Source organism: Dendrobates tinctorius, unplaced genomic scaffold (genome assembly GCF_039654945.1).
Source record: "Dendrobates tinctorius isolate UK_male_01 unplaced genomic scaffold, ASM3965494v1 ptg000065l, whole genome shotgun sequence".
NCBI classification, from domain to species: Eukaryota; Metazoa; Chordata; class Amphibia; order Anura; family Dendrobatidae; genus Dendrobates; species Dendrobates tinctorius.
This window is the reverse complement of record NW_027361733.1, coordinates 36,483,503-36,505,021: the sequence shown is the minus strand read 5'-3', so window position 1 is coordinate 36,505,021 and position 21,519 is coordinate 36,483,503. Positions and strand designations below refer to the sequence as shown.

The 21,519-nt window shown below is 43.1% G+C and overlaps 1 protein-coding gene across 1 annotated transcript in view; it reads left to right on the top strand.

Annotated features, from left to right (window-relative positions):
• Positions 1 to 21,519, top strand: part of OSBPL2 (oxysterol binding protein like 2) — a 71,801-nt gene that overhangs the window by 13,922 nt on the left and 36,360 nt on the right. Inside the window, exon 2 of the mRNA XM_073580959.1 lies at positions 14,310 to 14,458. Within this exon, the coding sequence (XP_073437060.1) occupies positions 14,422 to 14,458 (37 nt within the window). The 5' untranslated portion in view covers positions 14,310 to 14,421. The remainder of the gene's footprint in view (positions 1 to 14,309; positions 14,459 to 21,519) is intronic.

Sequence of the window (21,519 nt, the reverse complement as noted above, 5' to 3'; positions counted from 1 at the left end):
ACTTTAAAATGCTGTAACGGAAACAAAAAAAATCAAAATAAATCCAGATTGCTCATGAGACCATTCAACTAACTAAATACCATATTGCATTGCAAAACAAGACCATGCAAAAAAGATTTCATGGGTGGGCCTCGAAGTTTTCAGGCTTCAGGCGCCCCTCGTGTGTATGTGTGTATATATAATATATATTCAATACAGTTTCAGTTCCTTACAGTTTTCATGGTCTTTGCTTGCTGTCAGTAAATAGAAACAAGAGGAATCACACTGATGCAGGTTTATACAATGCAGATCATTCTCTTCACAACTTTTGCCAATCACTGATACATTGAAATAACACTTTCAGACTGAGTAGCCTTGGTCTTGCTGCATTTTTGCCTTGGTTTTGTTAATTATTATGTGCTGCAGTAATACAATTAACAGGGTGTGTGTGCATACAGTTTTGGCCAAAAGTATTGACACCCCTGCAATTCTGTCAGATAATACTCAGTTTCTTCCTGAAAATGATTGCAAACACAAATTCTTTGGTATTATTATCTTCATTTAATTTGTCTTAAATGAAAAAACACAAGAAGAATTGTCCTAAAGCCAAATTGGATATAATTCCACACCAAACATAAAAAAAGGGTGGACAAAAGTATTGGCACTGTTCGAAAAATCATGTGATGCTTCTCTAATTTGTGTAATTAACATCACCTGTAACTTACCTGTGGCACATAAAAGGTGTTGGCAATAACTAAAGCCCCCGTTACACACTGCGATATCGCTAGCAATATCGCTGTAAAGTCACCGATTTTGTGACCTAGCAGCGATATTGCTAACAATATCGCTACATGTGTTACTTACCTCCGACCAGCTCCACCGCTGGTTATCGCTGGTCGCGTGAGAAGGTCCTGGACCATTTCTCGTCGTCAGCTTCCTGCTGTGACGACGAGCGACGCGTGGACGCGGGCGGAGGACGTCAGGATCGCCTCGTCTGACAGGTAAGTAGCGACCCCCGACCCCTGCGATGTTGCTGGTGAGATCTGCCTGTGTGGCAGCTCACTAGCGACCACTTAGCGATGCAACAGCGATCCATATCGTTGTCGGGATCGCTGGTGCATCGCTATGTGTACCCTAAATCACACTTGCAGCCAGCTGACATGGATTAAAGTTGAATAAACCAGGGGAAGAGTCTTGAGGAGATCATTTGCATATTCCCAGTGCCTTCTGGGATAAGTGAAGAGTCTCCGCGAGCTCAACGATCACTGGGTTTTGGCCGTTGCAGCTGAAAAGAGGAAATCGGAAAACCGCGCGCCGAATTTTGGCTCATCTTTCATCGTTTTTAAGAAATCTCAATATGGAAGAGGCCAGGAGCCATTTGGTGAGCTGCATTTCTTGCTACATGTTCACAGACTTACCAGTGGAAAAGCCAAACTTCACATGCCACAAATGCAAGCTTGTGTCCCTGTTGGAGGAAAAGTTGCAAAATCTCGAAGAGAGGTTAGCTACGTTGAAGATCATTAAGGAAGGTGAAGAGTTCTTGGACAGAGCACAATTATCTCTTCATGTTACAGAAAGAGAAGAAATTCGAAGTGCATCTGAAGAAACAGAGGAATGGAGACATGTGACCCAGAGAAGCAGGAGGATCAGGAGGCAGTCAGCACCCATACTGCTCAGGAACCAGTACCAGGCTCTCACGCAGGAAAACGATGAAGATACATCAGGATAAGACTTTGCCAACAAACAGCAACCTTGTACGCCTTCAGAGTCCTCCTGGATGGAGAAAGAAAAATGTTGTGAAGAAGAAACGGAGAGTGGTGGTCATGGGGGATTCCCTGTTAAGAGGAACAGAGGCCGCTATCTGCAGACCGGATATAACTTCAAGAGAAATGTGCTGTCTTCCAGGTGCAAAAATTAAACATGTGTCTGACAGGATATCAGGACTCTTCAGACCTACAGATGACTACCCATTCCTGCTACTACATGTGGGGACAAATGACACAGCAAGAAATGACCTGGAAACCATCTGCAGAGACTTTGAAGACTTAGGCAAGAAAGTGAAAGAACTGGGAGCGCAGGTGGTCTTCTCTTCCATCCTCCCAGTGGATGGCCATGGAACAAGGAGGTGGAATAAGATTCTGCAGGTGAACAACTGGCTACGTCGATGGTGCCGTCAGCAAAGATTTGGATTTCTGGATCACGGAGTGAATTACTTATACGATGGACTACTTGCTAGAGATGGGGTGCACCTTACGAAGACTGGAAAGCATGTATTTGGAAGTCGCCTTGCTACACTTGTAAGGAGAGCTTTAAACTAGAACAACATGGGAAGGGAAGCAAAAGACCAGAAAAAGCCATACACCTGACAAATGCTATTGAGAACTCTGCTATTAGAAGTGGAAAGGAAGAACAAAGACGAAAGAATCTAATTAATAACAATATTGGAGAAAGAGAAACCAATCACAAACTAAAATGTTTCTATACTAATACACAAAGCATGGGCAGCAAACAAGGAGAACTGGAACTACTAACACAGGAAAAAAAATATGATGTCATTGGAATCACTGAAACTTGGTGGGGCAATACACATGATTGGAATACAAGACTAGAAGGATACAACTTATTTGCAAGAAACAGACTTGATAAACGAGGAGGAGGTGTCGCATTGTATGTTAGAAACGCGTACATCTGCACAGAGATTGAAGCTTCAGAGACTAGGAGTTCTGTGGAAACTGATTGGGTAAGAATACAAGGACAGAACAGTGGAAAGGACACCATTGTAGGCATTTACTACAGGCCGCCTGTGCAAGCTGAAGATATGGATGAACTCTTTATGCATCAAATGGCCAAGTTCTCCAAAAAATATGACATAGTTGTCATGGGATATTTCAACTATCCAGACATTTGTTGGGAATCTCTCTCAGGCAAAACTAACAGGTCAAGGAAATTCTTATCCTCTCTGCTGACAACTTTATCTTCCAAAAGGTAGGGGAGAAAACAAGGGGAACTGCTACCTTGGATCTAATCCTTATAAACAGGGAGGAAATGGTTGAGGAGGTAAAAGTGGCTGGGACCCTAGGAGGTAGCGACCATGCTATTTTAGAATTTTGGATAACTAGAGGAGGAAGACCTGTGAAGACTCAGACGTCAAGGTTAGATTTCAGAAAGGCAGATTTTAAGGGATTCAGAAAGAGAATTGGAGGGATCCAATGGCTGGATATCCTTAAAGACAAAAATGTCCAGGAAGGATGGGAAATCTTGAAAAATGAAATGCTCAAAGCACAGTTGTTAACAATTCCGAAAAGAGGGAAGAATAGGAAGCATTTAAGGAAACCAGGATGGATGAACATAGAACTCAAGCACATGCTAAAAAGGAAGAAAAAAATGTTTATAAAATGGAAAGAGGGAGGCATATCTAAAGATGAATATAATGCTGTCTGCAGAACCTGCAGGGCACAAATCAGATTAGCTAAAGCTGAAAATGAATTGAGGCTTGCAAGAGATGTCAAAAGCAATAATAAAGGATTTTGGGGATATGTCAAAAGTAAAAGAAAAGTCAAAGATGCTATAGGATTTTTACAGGATGAAAATGATGAAATGGTAAGACAGGATATTGAGAAGGCTGAACTTTTAAATTACTATTTTGCATCTGTTTTCTCTCAGAAAGGAAATGTATCATCAACTGTTCTTCACTGTCCTATTAAGGGAATAGAATAATCCAGGATATCTATAAACAGACCGTGAGGAAACACTTAGCTAACCTAAATGAATTCAAGTCTCCAGGTCCAGATGAATTACACCCCAGAGTACTGAAGGAGATAGCAGAAGAAATTTTTGAACCCCTCTCCATAATCTTTGAAAATTCTTGGAGAACGGGAGAAGTGCCAGAAGACTGGAGAAGAGCAAATGTTGTTCCTATCTTCAAAAAAGGGAAGAAGGTGGACCCAGGCAACTATAGGCCGGTGAGTCTGACTTCTATACCAGGAAAGATCTTTTAACAAATTATTAAACAACATGTATGTCAGTACCTGGATAAGAATGAAGTGATTAAACAGAGTCAGCGTGGGTTTGTAACTAATAAGTCATGTCAGACTAACTTAATTTCCTTCTGTGATGGAATCACTGATTGGGTGGATCAAGGAAATGCTGTAGATATAGTATATCTTGACTTCAGCAAAGCATTTGACAAAGTCTCTCATACAATCCTTATTGAAAAAAATGACTAAGTATGGAATGGACAAGGCAACTGTTAGGTGGATTCATAATTGGCTTAGTGATCGGACCCAAAGAGTGGTCGTAAATGGCTGCACATCCAGTTGGAAGAATGTCTCAAGTGGGGTGGGTACCACAGGGCTCTGTCCTGGGCCCTGTATTGTTCAACATCTTTATCAACGATTTAGATGAAGGAATTGAGGGTAAACTGATTAAATTTGCTGATGACACAAAGCTAGGAGGGATAGCTAATACTAGAGAAGAGAGAGAGAGGATTCAAAAAGATATAACTAAACTGGAGAAGTGGGCAGCAACTAACAGAATGGTTTTTAACAGGGAGAAATGCAAAGTACTACATCTGGGCAATAAAATTGAAAAAAGCATATACAGAATGGGAGGAATAGGGCTAAGTGACAGCACATGTGAAAAAGACTTGGGTATACTAATAGATCACAGACTGAATATGAGTCAACAGTGTGATGCAGCAGCAAAAAAGGCAAATGCAATTCTAGGATGTATTAACAGAAGCATACAGTCTAGATCACGTGAAGTCATTATTTCCCTCTACTCCTCTTTGGTCAGACCTCATCTGGAATATTGTGTCCAGTTTTGGGCACCACATTTTAAAAAAGACATCAACAAACTGGAGCAAGTTCAGAAAAGAGCGACCAGAATAGTGACCAGTCTGCAAATCCTGTCTTATGAGGAAAGGTTGCAGGATTTGGGAATGTTTAGTTTGCAAAAGAGAAGACTGAGAGGAGACTTAATAGCTGTCTACAAATATCTAAAGGGCTGTCACATGTAGAAGGATCAACTTTATTCTCATTTGCACAAGGAAAGACTAGAAGCAATGGGATGAAACTGAATGGGAGGAGACACAGATTAGATATTAGAAAAAACTTTTTGACCGTTAGTGATCAATGAGTGGAACAGGCTGCCACGAGTAGTGGTGAGTTCTCCTTCAATGGAAGTCTTCAAACAGAGGCTGGACAGACATCTGACTGGGATGATTTAGCGAATCCTGCTTTGAGCAGGGGGTTGGACCAGATGGCCCAGGAGGTCCCTTCCAACTCTACGATTCTATGATTCAACCTGTGTCCTTGTGTGTACCACATTGAGCATGGAGAAAAGAAAGAAGACCAAAGAACTGTCTGAGGACTTGAGAAACCAAATTGTGAGGAAGCATGAGCAATCTCAAGGCTACAAGTCCATCTCCAAAGACCTGAATGTTCCTGTGTCTACCGTGCGCAGTGTTATCAAGAAGTTTAAAGCCCATGGCACTGTGGCTAACCTCCCTAGATGTGGACGGAAAAGAAAAATTGACAAGAGATTTCAACGCAAGATTGTGCGGATGTTGGATAAAGAACCTCGACTAACATCCAAACAAGTTCAAGCTGCCCTGCAGTCCGAGGGTACAACAGTGTCAACCCGTACTATCCGTCGGCGTCTGAATGAAAAGGGACTGTATGGTAGGAGACCCAGGAAGACCCCACTTCTTACCCCGAGACATAAAAAACCAGGCTGGAGTTTGCCAAAACTTACCTGAAAAAGCCTAAAACGTTTTGGAAGAATGTTCTCTGGTCAGATGAGACAAAAGTAGAGCTTTTTGGGCAAAGGCATCAACATAGAGTTTACAGGAGAAAAAAAGAGGCATTCAAAGAAAAGAACACGGTCCCTACAGTCAAACATGGCGGAGGTTCCCTGATGTTTTGGGGTTGCTTTGCTGCCTCTGGCACTGGACTGCTTTACCGTGTGCATGGCATTATGAAGTCTGAAGACTACGAACAAATTTTGCAGCATAATGTAGGGCCCAGTGTGAGAAAGCTGGGTCTCCCTCAGAGGTCATGGGTCTTCCAGCAGGACAATGACCCAAAACACACTTCAAAAAGCACTAGAAAATGGTTTGAGAGAAAGCACTGGAGACTTCTAAGGTGGCCAGCAATGAGTCCAGACCTGAATCCCATAGAACACCTGTGGAGAGATCTAAAAATGGCAGTTTGGAGAAGACACCCTTCAAATATCAGGGACCTGGAGCAGTTTGCCAAAGAATGGTCTAAAATTCCAGCAGAGCATTGTAAGAAACTCATTGATGGTTACCGGAAGCGGTTGGTCGCAGTTATTTTGGCTAAAGGTTGTGCAACCAAGTATTAGGCTGAGGGTGCCAATACTTTTGTCTGGCCCATTTTTGGAGTTTTGTGTGAAATGATCAATGTTTTGCTTTTTGCTTCATTCTCTTTTGTGTTTTTTTTCATTTAAGACAAATTAAATGAAGATAATAATACCAAAGAAATTGTGTTTGCAATCAATTTCAGGAAGAAACTGAGTATTATCTGACAGAATTGCAGGGGTGTCAATACTTTTGGTCACAACTGTATTTGGCCACAACTGTATCTCACTTGGAAATAAACAGGACAGGCCTTTTGGCGTTCAAATTGTGTGTGTGTGTGTGTGTATATATATGTATGTGTGTGTGTGTATATATATATATATATATTATACATACATACATACAGCTCTGCCAAAAATTATCTTCTCTACATGTCTGACTTCCATTCCAGTGTCGGTTGAATTCCAACTAGAGTACACCTCATTCTACCTAATGTGCTTCTGATTAGGTGATCGCCTGAACCAAATCCTATTTAACGAAGGAAAGTATAAAAAATCCTGCTGTGCTGTTCACAATCGTCTTGCAATATGACAAGCTGGATGGCAAAACAAGTGCTAGTAATTTCCGAAAAGTAATAAAAATGAAAAAATAACTTTTAACCATGCCAAAGGAGTTGAAAAGAAAAGTCTTGAGTGAGGAAAAGAAGGGCCAAATTCTGGCTTTACTAGCAGAGGGATACGGTGAGCATCATGTTGCTTCCATCCTTAAAACTTCTAAGACAGCAGTCCATTACAACAAGGTCAAGCAGCAGATATTGGGACAACAAAGCTACAAACCGGCAGAGGGCGAAAATGACACTCCACTGACCGGGATAAGGTAATCTTCTCTGAGTCTAATTTTCAGCTTTGCCCAACACCTCGTCGTCTAAAAGTGTGTGCACACGTTGCGGATTCTGCTGCAGAATTTTCAGCTCGGATTTGTCTTAATCCGCAAGTAAATCCGCAGGTCAAAAGACCTGCGGTTTATCTGCAGATTTATTGTGGACTAGCTGAAGAGCCCGGCGCTGCCCGGGCATAGTAACTAACTGCGGTTAGTTATAGCAAATTATAATTATCCTCCATCCCATAGTCCCGTGCCCATATACCCATCATACATATCCGCAATCCCATAGGCCCGTGCCCATATACCCATCATACATATCCTCCATCCCATAGTCGAGTGCCCATATACCCATCACACATCCTCCATCTCATAGTCCCATGCCCATATACCCATCATACATATCCTCCATCCCATAGTCCCGTGCCCATATACCCATCATACATATCCACGATCCCATAGGCCCGTGCCCATATACCCATCATACATATCCTCCATCCCATAGTCGAGTGCCCATATACCCATCACACATCCTCCATCCCATAGTCCCATGCCCATATAACCATCATACATATTTGCCAACCCATAGTCGAGTGCCCATATACCCATCACACATCCTTCATCTCATAGTCCCATGCCCATATACCCATCATACATATCCTCCATCCCATAGTCCAGTGCCCATATACCCATCACACAGCCTCCATCCCATAGTCAACCATTATGACATCATAATGAGCGGCAGCGTTTGCGACCTATGTAACATCAGCGTCGCCATGGCAACCATTATGACATCATAATGAGGGGCGGGGCTTGATACACACACACTTTTTCCCCATTATGTAGATAGGGGCAAAATTGGTGAATTGGAACGCGCAGGGTTAAAATTTCGCCTCACAACATAGCCTAGGACACTCTCGGGGTCCAGACGTGTGACTGTGCCAAATTTTGTGGCTGTAGCTGCTACGGTGCAGATGCCTATCCTGGACATACACACATACATACACACACTTGAGTTTATATATTAGATTAGCCTGCGGTTTTCCCCTGCGGTTTGACACCTGTCATGGAGCAGGTGCCAAACCGCTGCGGAATCCGCACAAAGAATTTGACTTTCTGCAGATTTAAATCCGCAGCAAATCCGCATGGAAAATTCCGCACCATGGGCACTGCGGTTTTCGATTTACATAGACTAAAAGGGTACTGTACAACGCAGCAAAATATTCAGAATTGAGAGTCCTCAGTGGTTGATACTTTTAATGGCTAACTGAAAAGATGGTCACACAGTGCAAGCTTTCGTGACTACTCAGGTATCTTCATCAGGCATAGACTGATAATGATAATTCTGCTTCACTTGTCTCATCTATTGCATTTTTTCTGTGCTGTATTGTGCTGTATTGTGCATAAATATGTGACTCTTCAGATGTTGTATTAGTCTATGTCTGATGAAGATGAAGCACTGCCTATTATCAGGGTATACATCTTTCCTGTACAACGCAGCAGAAACTGCTGTGGATCTGCAGGGCCAAATCCACTGTGGATCCGCAGCAGAATCCGCAATGTGTGCACACACCCTAATGGTTAGTCGGAGACCTGGAGCGTGTCTTGCACCCACTGCGAAATTTGGTGGAGGATCTGTAATGAGCTGGGGATGCTTCAGGAAGGCTGGAATTGGGCAGGTTAATCTTTGCGAAGGACGTATGACTCAAGCCACATACAAGGTTAACCTGGAAAAACAGTTGATTCTTTCTGCTCAGGCAATGTTCCCCAACTCTGAGGACTGATTTTTCCAGCAAAACAATGCACCATGCCACACAGCTAGGTCAATCAATGTGTGGATGAAGGACCACCACATCAATTCCCTGTCATGGGCAGTCCATTCTCCAGACCTGAATCAAGAGGAAGATGGAATGTCACAAGCCATCAATCAAAGAAGAACTGCTTACATTTTTGTACAAGGAGTGGTATAAGGTCACCCAAAAGCAGCGTGAAATACTGGTGGAAAGCATGCCAAGACACATGAAAGCTGTGATTAAAAATCATGGTTATTCCACAAAATATAGATTTCTGAACTCTTCCTAAAGGGCCTGTCACACATAGCGATATCGCTAGCGATATCGCTAGCAATATCGCTATAACGTCACTGGTTTTTGTGACGTTATAGCGATATTGCTAGCGATATCGCTATGTCTGATACTTGCCTCCGACCGCTCCCCCGCTGGTTATCGCTGATCGCGCGAGAATGTCCTGGACTGTTTCTCGTCGTCAGCTTCCTGAGGCGCTTCCTGCTGTGACGACGAGCGACATGTGGACGCGGGCGGGAGGACGCAGGATCGCCTGGTGTGACAGGTAAGTAGCGACCCCCGTCCCCAGCGATGTCGCTGGTGAGATCTGCCTGTGTGGCAGCTCACTAGCGACCACTTAGCGATGTACCAGCGATCCTGACCGCGTCATATCGTGGTCGGGATCGCTGGTGCATCGCTAAGTGTGACAGTACCTTAAGTTAAAACATTAGTAAAGTATTGTTGTTTCTAAATGATTATGAACTTGTTTTCTTAGCATTATTTGAGGTCTGCAAGCACTGCATTTTTTTGTTCTTTTGACCATTCCTCGTTTTCTGAAAATAAATACCAAATTTAGTGCTCGGAAATTCAAAGACATGTTGTCAGTAGCTTATAGAATAAAAGAGCAATTTACACTTTACTCAAAAATATACCTATAAAGAGAAAAATCAGACAAACTGAAAAATTTGCAGTGGTCTCTTAATTTTTACCAGATATATATATATTGCAATACCCCTCCCCCCCCTTTTCCTACCGGGAGTTTCTGTACATTATGGCCTCGGGTATTATTAATAATAATAATAAATTTTATTTCTATAGCGCCGACATATTCCGCAGCACTTTACATTTCAGAGGGGATTTGTACAGACAATAGACATTACAGCATAACAATAATCACATAGATTATAACAAATACCAAGAGGAATGAGGGCCCTGCTTGCAATCTTACAGTCTATGAGGAAAGAGGTAGACACGAAAGGTGGGTGGTAACGGTTGCCCTGATTCTATGGACCAGCCATAGTGTTAAGTGTGTAACAGTACAGACACAGAGGGCTAGTGGATGCATAAAGCATGTGGGAACATGATGCGGGGAACCTGGTTATAGTAAAACTTTTGACTATGCCACACAGGGATAGATTAGGTTAATGTGTTGAGGCGATAGGCCAGTCTGAATAAATGCGTTTTCAGGGCACGCTTAAAATTGTAGGGTTTGGGGACTAATCGTATTGACCTGGGAAGTGCATTCCAAAGAATTGGCGCAGCACGTGTTTAGTCTTGGAGACGGGAGTGGGAGGTTCTGATTATTGAGGATGCTAACCTCAGGTCATCAGCAGAACGGAGGGCGTGGGTAGGGTGGTATACTGAAACAAGGTATATTTGCAGATACCTGTGGTTTGATCGTGATCCTTCATTATACTCAATAGCTGAGCGGCTCCTGATCTGTCAGTAACACAATGTGCTGAAGTCAAGCACAGTTGCGCATTAGAGCCATAGAATAAAGTTGTGCCCAGTACAAGTTCTGGAGTCATCCCTGTCTGCTAAGCTATGAAAACTTTTGTTTAACTTTTTTATTTTTGTTCCCAGGAAAGCTAGGTGAGAACATCATGGCCAGAGGGCTCACCACATTTCCCAGACTCTTAAAACCCCCCTCCCAGAAAAACTAAGTGAATGTCCACCACCTTGTTTTAGGGGCCAGCATTCTGTGCATATATTAATATAATCTTTCTCGGAAAATCATGTTTTTGAAATGGAGCTCCATAATGCCTGGGTAGACAGTTTAATTGATAAAATTCTCTCTGCCTGCAGCCACCACTAGAGGGAGCTTATGATTTACGGTGTCATTACCTTGATCAGTATCTAAATCGTATGCAGTGAGCTCCCTCTAGTGGTGACTGCGGGTTGTCAAAAATGTAGGATTTAAACTTTTTTTTTTGTTTTTTAGGTTTTTAAAACCTAATTACTATGTTACTGGTTTAAAGTTCTCTATGATCATTTTATTCAAGATCACTTTTGTCAGCAAATGAAAAGACTTTTGTGTATTGTCAGTGGCCTTACATCTGTACTGGGTTAGTCCTGCTCTCAGTAGATACAGTTGTATCCATTGTAGACAATGCTCTGTGACCTGCACAGCCTGAAACATTGCTGCAAAATTGCAGAGAGTTTTGTGTATTTGCTGCTGATGTGCCTAAAGGTATATTCCCTTTTTCATAGTTGATCGATGTCTGATGGTACTTTTACAGTTTGACAATTATTAAAATTTGCAGCTGCTGTTGAGATATTAATATAAATTGTCCGTGGCCAGATATAACGTTGTCATCACTTTCTGCGTTCAGGGTCACTTCACTGTCGGGTATCCGTGTATTGTGACCTTGACCTCTTGCATCATTTCTTGTGTACATTTTCTGCTTGAATGCAGTGACTATGCTGCTGTTTACTTTTCTCCATAGTGTCTCACTTGGCAGAGATGATGGTGTTTTCCCGGACGGCGCACAAGGCTCCCACATGTCCCATCTATAAATGGAAACCTTACCCTGCCTAGTCCTGCCCCACCGGGACCTACTATACATGCGAGTCTCGTTAGTGCTGCTTATTGCTGATTTATGTGGCTGACCCCCATGGTGCAGGAGGGGGAAGACCGGTACAGATTCCCTGTGGCGGGGTTACGGAGTAGCTACCTCAGTAGGAGCTATAATTGCGGCATAGTAGTTGTCACTCATCTTTTCCAGGACCAGATATACACATTATAAGAAGTCCCTTTATCTCCATGCGCAACTGTTTACATTGGACCATAAGTTACGTCCCACGGGCGCTATAGAAAAGATGAATCGTGGCCGCTGGATAAGCCCACGTCTTATGTGCGGCCACCTCTGATCTGCATCTCATATAATCTTCATATCGGACGAATGGGGTCGGGGTGAAGGGTTTGCCATGAATTCCAGTGACATTGTGGAATTGAACCTCAGTGTCATGGACGCTTGCAGCAAGAGCACTGGCTCTGGCCCATACATACACATGAGGGGAAAGGCTTGGCATTTAATATGTAAAATGAGTCATTCATTATAGGGGATCCTCATCCTACACGGGATCTCCATGGATAACGTCATCTCTCACTGCATTGTCAGTCAGGACTCAGGGAAAGCTGGATGAATTCTCTGATGGTCGGCATGTTTATAATCACTCGGCTTTCCTAGACTCCCCAATAGCTTTTCCGCATAGCGAAGACTATTTTTAAATCCGGTATTCCTGTAAATCTGGATGCCAACCTATACGGATACCATTAAAGTGAGTCGGTCATCCCCAAACCTGTCCAGAAAAGTCTTATTTAATATGTAAATGGGGGCTGCTTGTTGCTACCTATGGCCAGCCCAAGCACCCTGTGCACTATTAGCTTGATTAATAGTGCTTGTTTGCCTGCGTGCACACTGGCACTGCAGTGTTAGTGCGCATGTGTTGTTCTCCCTCACTCCTGACCTGACTGAAGCGAGCGGCCGGGCTCCAGGAGTGCCAGTGTGCCTGCGACAAGCTTAGGGGCAGTGCGCCTCATGCTAATGGTGAACAGGGCTATTGGGATTGCTAAGGAAGCACTGAGGATCCTTGATTTACATAGTAAATACTTTTATTTTTCTTCTTGACAGTAAAAGCAGTAAAATCCACAGTACAGGCTGCGTTTTTATAGACGCCAAGTCCTTAATATACCTGCAGTAGGAGATTAATAAAAGTTTTGGGGTGGCAGACTGCCTTGAAAGTTCTTAAAGGGGCTTACTGCACATGTTTCTGTTTGGGTAATATGGGAATAGTGGGATTTAACTTTGTAGGTGTTTCAGTAAGTAACGACCTGATACCATCACTACTTTGTGACCTCAATGGTCCTGAGACAGACGAGGCCTCAGTATTGTGTTCACTCCAGTTTTTCCCACCACAGTGAAGCTCCTGTGGCACCCGCTGAGGTAAACCAGTCAGCCCTGCGCCCACTTCACACTCTCGGGTCCCAAAGGTCGGACCTCCCGGGGATCACAAAGTGGTGAAGTGTCTTAGCGACAGGCCATCTTCTGAGATGACTTATGGCCTTGGAGGCTGACAACCCACTGTGGAAGTTATAATTTTGGTCCTTTAGGTAGTTGCCCAGCCTGCCCAGGGTCACATGGAAATTCATTGTCTTTTTTTCAAATAACTTTATAGAAAAGGACGACCCGAAGATTTCTGTGCGGTGATTTACCTCGCCTGGCTGATGGAAAGCTCCTCGGGCAGCGTTCGTGTAAACAGCCGCCGAGGCGCATGACATAACCGCCAACCGGATCACCTCTGCTATATCTACTATTCCCTTCCGCTTGCCAGCCACAAAGATTTCTATTCTTTGTATATCTCGGCCCGGGGGAAATCTGTTTCTGTTTTTCTGTTTTGGTTAAGATGTATTTTTGAGTTGTCACTTGCCCCCTCCCCCCACCATCTCCTCCCTGGGGAAATTAAAATGACTGCCCCATTATAATAATAACAGGTTGTCATGGATACCGTTGCTCGCAAACTGTAGTGAGATATAAACTTTTACAAAAATAAAGTAATGTTTTGTGGGAAAAAAAAGAGCGAAAGATGGTGAAGAGGAGGAATCTTAATGCGATTGCCTTCAGGGGATTTTTTACTAAGCGCTCGCCGGTTGACATCGCACCGGGCGGCCGATCCAGTGTTGAACACTTTGTTCTAGATAAAGGTTCCAGATTAGAAATGACTGAGAGGACAGAACTCTCTTAAAGGGACATGCTTAAATAGTTATTCGAATTGCATTCAATCCAGGATGATGCCTTAAAGGGATTGTACAAGATTACCAAAAAAAATCTATTTTGTACGATATTGCAGCCCACCTCCATTCACTTTACTGAAGCCTCGCTGGAAAACACAACTGCCTGATGGTGGGTATGGCTGCTGATTTTGGCAGAAACCTCCATGCGGATGGGACAGATCTTGGTGGGGCCATCTCTCTCCAGTGTCCCATTGCCGCCGTTTGAGCTGTCTATATCTGAAGCATGGCATTTGGTTCTGAACTTTGGGTACACCTCATCCTCTTTCTTTTCCAGTTGCAGTGGGTGTGAGGTGGGAGTTCTCCCCGAAGTCGCCCCCCCACAGGAGCACTGAGCCAGGAAGAAGATGCAGTAACCGGCTGGATAGCTTGATCCGCAGCAGAGAAGAATGAACAGCGAGGAGGAGTTTTTCGATGCCGTCACAGGTAAATAGAGGGCACTTCTGGGGTCACAAATTGGTGTGAGAGGTGAAAAAGTTGAGTGGCTTTGAACCGCACATCACGATGCAGAAGACTTACTGGAAACTAGTGTAGAATTCCCCCTGGGACATGGTGCAGTTCAATATTGGGCTAAAAAGACGTGTCCCAGGGATTGTCTTACAGGTGCTTAAACTTAGAGATTTCTGGTGGCACATCCCGTTGAATATATCAGGATCAGTCTGTTTACTGGGACTAGGCCTAAAGAATTGGGCAGGTCTGAAGGTTACTTCTTGTGTGTCCCCAACATAAGTGGCCATCCCCTTCACTGAAGTAACATGCACAATGGTGCAGAGAGACAGCAGATGAGTGTACCGTGTTTACTTTTTGCTCTTACGTAACCTCTAATTGATCGCGGTATGGTGTTTTTACAGCGGCTCTTCAGGCGACTCCGTCTGGTGGAGCTTCAGAGGAAGATTGCAGTGCCTGGCGCTTTAAAGAGCCAATGACTTACCAAGAGAATGTTTTTTGTTCTCACCGTTTTTTTAATGTCACCTCAGTTCCATCTATATATTTCCTTCTCTTATTATAGGAAATTGGGTCACATAATCTCCAGTGTGACAACCAGTCCAGTACATTGACTGTGTGTATAGGAAGTCAGTCTGTGACTTCCTGTGATCAACCGGATGACATCATCATTCATCAAATCCCTTGTGGCAGCTCTGACTCCTCCTCACCCAGCTCCACCTACCCTCCCTATTCCTTTGTAGGTTTCACTTGCAGCTAAATAGGTGAAGATCTATGAAACCAATACAAAGAGTTGCTTTCCATAGCAACCAGTCATATCACAGGTTGCATTTTGTATCCTGCTCTTGACAAATGAAAGCTGCTCTGTGATTGGTTACTTTTTTTTGTTTGCCCAGATTTTTAAAACGGTCTGTTATTTCTGCTTTAATAAGGCTTCATTTACGCTTACGGTTTTTTTTGCGGGCCGTTCCGCCGCAATAACGGACCGCAAAAAACCTCGTGGATCACCGTTTTTCAGGTTTCCAATACTACTGAAGAAGTATTTTCGGGAAAAATGGCGTTCCGCAAAACCGGAAGTGACGGTGCACCGCAAAAACAACTTCTGTTGTTTTTGCGGCCCCATTGATTTTCAATGGGGGCCGTGTTCATAAGCTGTGAAAAAGATCGAGAAGGTGTGATCTTTTTTCACGGCCACAAATACGGCCATACGGCACACGGCGCTCCAACTAATTTTTGCGTGCCGTATTAAAACGGCCAGCAAAAACACAGTAAATGTAAAAAGAACCTTAAGGGAACAATGATAGTAGGTGAGACCAGCAGGGTATGCACAGAGACAGCTGTATACATCACATAGGATATCCCGACACTACTGTATACATCGCCACGTAGGAGACTCTGCTGTGTATACATCACAAAGAATAGACTCTGCTGTTTATACATTACATAGGTGACAGAGACTGAAATATATACATCATAAAAAATACACCAAGAAGGCTGAATATACCCCATATAGGAGACACTGAGACTCTGCTGTGCATACATCACACAGGAGACACTTGGGCTGCTGTATATACATAACATAGGAGACACTGAAATTGATGTGCATACATCATAGGATACATTGGAGTTACTGTATATACATCACATACATTGGGGCTGCTGTATATTCATCACATAGGAAACACTGGGGCTGCTGTATATACATTGCATAGGGGACACTAAAATTTCTGTGTATATATTATAGGATACACTGGGGCTGCTGTATATACATCACATAGGAGATACAGGGGCTGCTGCATACAATTTCTTACTATTGCACCAACAGTTGTCTCATTCTCTCCCAGTGTCTTACTTATTGTTTTGTAGCCCATTCCATCTTTGTGCAGGTCTATCATCTTGTCCCTTACTTACATCCTTATAAAGCTCTTTGGTCTTGCCCATGTTGTATGGGTTAGAGTTTGACTCATTAATTGAGTCTGTAGACAGGAGTATTTTATAATGGTGACTATGTAAGACAGCTGTCTTTAACGCAGATAACGAATTGATTAGGAGCGTCTAACTAGTCTGTAGGAGCCAGAACACTTAAAGGTTGGTAGGGGATCAAATACTTATTTCTCACTGCAAAATGCAAATAAATTTATATAATTTTTACAATGTGATTCTACCTTTAAAATTATTGACTGTTCATGTCTTTGTCAGTGGGCAAACTAACAACATCATCAAGGGATCAAATACTTATTTACCCCATTGTATACAGCGGCCCCTGTATCTCCTATGTGAAGTATATACAGCAGCCCCAGTGTATCCTATAAAGTATACACAGCAATTTTAGTGTCCCCTATGCAATTTATATACAGCAGCCCCCCAGTATCTCATATGTGATGAATATACAGCAGCTCCAATGTATGTGATAAATATACAGTAACCCCAATAAATTTGCAAAAAATGTCGACATTTCTGTATTTTTTTCAGTCAAGATGGGGTGCAGAGTGTACATTAATGAGAAAAAAATGAACTTTTTTGAATTTACCAAATGGCTGCAATGAAACGGCGTGAAAAATGTAAAGGGGTCTGAATACTTTCCGCACCCACTGTATGTGAAATTGATGCATAATGCTATTCATCTTAAGCCTCATGACTTGAGTACTATTCCAAAACTACAGCGACATTTAGACAGGTAGATCCACCTGAAAGAAGTGGGACATTAATCTGCAAATTCTGAAAGCCGATTTGCGTTTCAGTGTCCATGGGAAGCTAGATCATGTGTGATCCACTGTGGTACAATAAGGGTGTGTGCACACGCTGCGGATCCGCAGCGGTTTTGGTCTTGCGGATCCGCAGCAGTTTCTGCTGCGGTGTACAGTACCATTAAAATCAATGGAAATAGAAATCCGCAGTGCACACGGTGCGGAATTTTCCGCGGTTTCAAAACTGCAGCATGTCAATTCTTTGTGCAGATTCCGCTGCGGTTTGGCACCTGCTCCATGGCAGGTGTCAAACCGCAGGGGAAACCCGCAGGCTAAACCGCAGAAAATCTGCAGATAAACCGGTTTTGACCTGCGGTTCTCCTGCGGATTTACACAAATCCACATGGAAACTTCCGCAGGACAATCCGCAGTGTGTGCGCACACCCTAATGGTTTCCATTTGAGAATTACACTCGGCATGTCCTAGAATATTGAGAGTTTTAGTCTGGGGGCCACGGGTCACTGTTCATAGCTGGCAGTACTTGACAGGGAACTTCTTGGGTAGAATTATTTGGGATGATAAGTGCCCCTACCAAAGAATGGTGCTCACCCTATCAGCTTGTGTGGAGGCACAAAAACCTACGCATTTTTTTTGGAAGAGATCCTTTGAACGCATCAACCATTGACGATTGCTATATTGATCATCTGGAACGAGAAATGTGGGTAAAACCCACCAGAAAACTCCCAGGATGTTGCACTTTTCCAATACACAAATGTCTAGTCCGATACATTGCTTCAATACATACTTGCTTAACAAATAACGCGTTTTAGGGTGTTTGTACCTCTTCTTCAGATCATGGTTGACCTTGTGCAGTCCAACTACCGTATTTATACCCAACTTTTGAGGCTCAAAAAAAGGCCAAAAGGTGAATGTTACACCTATCACAGTAGATAATTCATAATTCACAGACTGACAAACAATTATCAGCACAATTTTAAAAATGTCTGGTCTCCACTGGTGCTTTGTTTGCATTATTCCTTATGTTGTGTAGAGAAAACATCACAAACGACCGGATACTGTCATTGGCATCACTACCAGCCTTTTCAGAATTGGCCAGTGTCTTAATGGTTAGCGGTAAGTGGAACCTTACGCCATTGGCAGTCTCCTTGGTCCCTGCTTCTGTATTCCGCTTCAGCACCACCCGTGCCTCCATATTGGCTTTATGTAGGGGGGCACGGTACTACATAGTAATGCGCAGAGTTCACCACAAATGCCCGGGCATCTCAGATTCAGGAAATGTTTTGTCCCCTGTGGATGTGAACATGTGATGTGATTTATCTTATGGAGTTAAGAAATATTCTATTGTGCAATGTGAGCGTGTCGGGAGGTTGTCTCTACACAACAAAAGAAATAATGCAAGTGAAGAACCAAAGCCGGCCAGGCAAGGAATAGAGCTGAGGAGATGGACTTTTTGGGAAATGCTTTAGTACCATCATGGATATGAAATTACTGGTATTGAAAGGTAACTTCACATCTCAGAGAGAGAGACGAGTTTGGGAGTACAAATTTATGACGAACTTTGACACTCTCAGTGCTGGAATGAATGTGTCGCATGGATTTATGTCTTTTTACATCAATTAAGGAATTTCCTTTTAAAACCTTGCGGGGCAACACAGAACTAGACCCCAATCAGAGGACCATAAAACATCCAGACTCCTTATCTATGAACTGGTCCAATGTTTATATTTATGTTTCTCCCTCTCCCATATTGATAGTTCTGCTTCACGTCACTTGTCTTATCTATTGCATTTTTTCTAGGCTGTATTGTGCATAAATATGTGACTTCAGATTTTGTATTAGTCTAGCCTGATGAAGAGACCTGAGTAGTCTCGAAAGCTTGCAATGTGTTACCATCTTTTCAGTTAGCCATTAAAAGGTATCAACTACTGAGGACTCTCAATCCTGAATATTTTAGTACCATCAAGAGTGCATCCGTGTCCAGTGATTCCTCGGTATCTGAAGGACGGCCTGGCTACCTCGTTTGTGTGGACTTGTCTTTAGATAAAGTCATACAGAACATGCACATATAAACAGTTGGGAGGGGTGGGGGACAAACGGACAGAATATCATTTCATTATTTTAATACAGTTAAAAAATGTATTCATCCCACAATGTAAATTCGGTTTATCAACATTTACAAACTTTGTGCTGTTGGTTTATTGCAAGTCAAATGAGAACAATGTAAATATCTCAAAAGTAATAGAGCGAGTGGTTTCTCCAAATTGAACCCAAAAGGCCACTTTTACTGAATTCTCCAGTCTCAGAATTACTTGCCCTCTGCATGACAAGAGTCCTTTGTGCATGGTAGAGAACTCCTTGGCTGTGAAGCATGGCGAGACACCATCTTTTGGAAGCTTTCCTGAGAAATCTTAGTCCATTCCTCATTGGCAGTGGCCTCCAGTTAAATAATTTGTGTTTGCTGCTTTCTTCAGACTCCACTAAAAATGATCTATTTGGTTTGTCACGTAACTATGATAGCCACTCAAGAGTCTTCCGGAACTTCCAGTAAAAATAAGCTTTCGTGGACTTGGGTATACTTGGAATGGTTGTCCTGTTGGAAGGTCCTGTGACACTCAAACCTCAGCTTCCTCACAATAGGCATGATGTTTTCTTGTAAGATTCCTGTTGCTTGATTAAATCCATCTTGTCCTCCATACGCTGCAGATTTTGAGTACCAGAGGAAGTCTAGCAATCCCAGAGTATCGCCGAGCCCCTGCCATGCTTTTCTGTAGGCATCACCGAGCCCCAGCCATGCTTTTCTGTAGGCATCACCGAGCCCCCACCATGCTTTGCTGTAGGCATCACCGAGCCCCCATCATGCTTTGTAGGCATCACCGACTCCCCGCCATGCTTCACTGGGCATCACAGAGCTCCCGCCATGATTCAATGTAGGCAGGGTGTTTTTTTTCAATGTATATTTCATTCTTGCTCTTGCAGACATACCACTGATCCAGAAGCTCGAAAGTACCAGTTTTGTGTCACTGCTCCGTAGAGCAGAATCCCAAAATGCCTGTGTTATTTTTATGATTCTGAACAAATTTTCTTGCTTTCGGGTCAATAGATCTGTATGTTTATGTTGTTCAGGCCTGGAGACTATCAGTGTTTAGTATGCACCTTACTGCTGCCACCTAATCTCACTTGAGGTGCTTTGCAGTCTCTCAATGGGGTTTTTGACCACCTGCCTCTTAAGAAATCTGGGAACATCTTTCTGCCACGTCCAGATATTATAGCCAGAGTTCCTATGACCTGGAACTTAGGAACCCTGCTTCTATCTGTATCTCTAGGAACACTCAGTGGCTTTATATCTTTCTGTATACATTTTTTTACTTAGCTTTTTACACTAATCTCTTGATGTGGCCATATTTCTAGCATGTAGAGTTGAGCAAGAAGTTTAAAGCACTTTTGTCCAGCAGCCATGTTGGTCGTTTGCCACTGGTCCAGAGGCTTAGGAACTCCCTTGTAGGGTCCTAAAAATGTTTTTGCTCAGCTTTTCTAATATGAACTAAACATCAAAGAACAACTCCCTAGCCAGTCCACGTAGTTAATGTGCTTTGTCTCACACAATTAAACCTTTGATTATTACATAAGACAATTGTGTGCTGTTTGGCTGTGTTCACATGTAGCTGTAATGCTGGGGATTCTATCCACAGCAGACGTGTGCCACTGCAGTCTTTCTGCTGATTCCTTGCACATTTACTTAAACTTGCACGGAAACAGCTGGTCCACCTGCAAGACGGCACAGCCGATCGTTATGGCAGCTAAGGGATTTTGCAGGGAAATGGTGAAAACACCACGTTGGCACAGGTCTGTTGCGATTTAAAAGTCACAGCATGATGGTTGCATGTAAACGCAGTGTTAGGATAGGGCCAGACAGCGCAGCCACGGGCGACGCTCGGCCCACTCCCAATTGGCCATAGCAATGGGCTGACTTTCGGTAACTGTAACACCGCAAAATGTGTTATCAGCTTTGCAAGTGAAGGATTAAAGCTACAAGTCTATCTATCTGTCTATTGAAAATTGGTTTTCTGGTGGTTTTAATTTAGTTTTTGCTCCAACATGTCCAGTATGTGTCGCAGGGCCCCTTGGACCCATTTGGCCTGCTCTTCCACCATCTCTTCACTCCTTATGGCTTTGCCCAAGTCCTTAGGAGTTGACTCGCTGCTTTCCATAGACACTGAGTGGCTCAAGTATGTAGTTATGTGTTTTTTATACAGCCATATTTCTGAATCCATTCACCTTCAGCAGAGGAGGGGTTAATCTATTTCTACAGATCTTGGCTAATAACCCAGTTGCGTG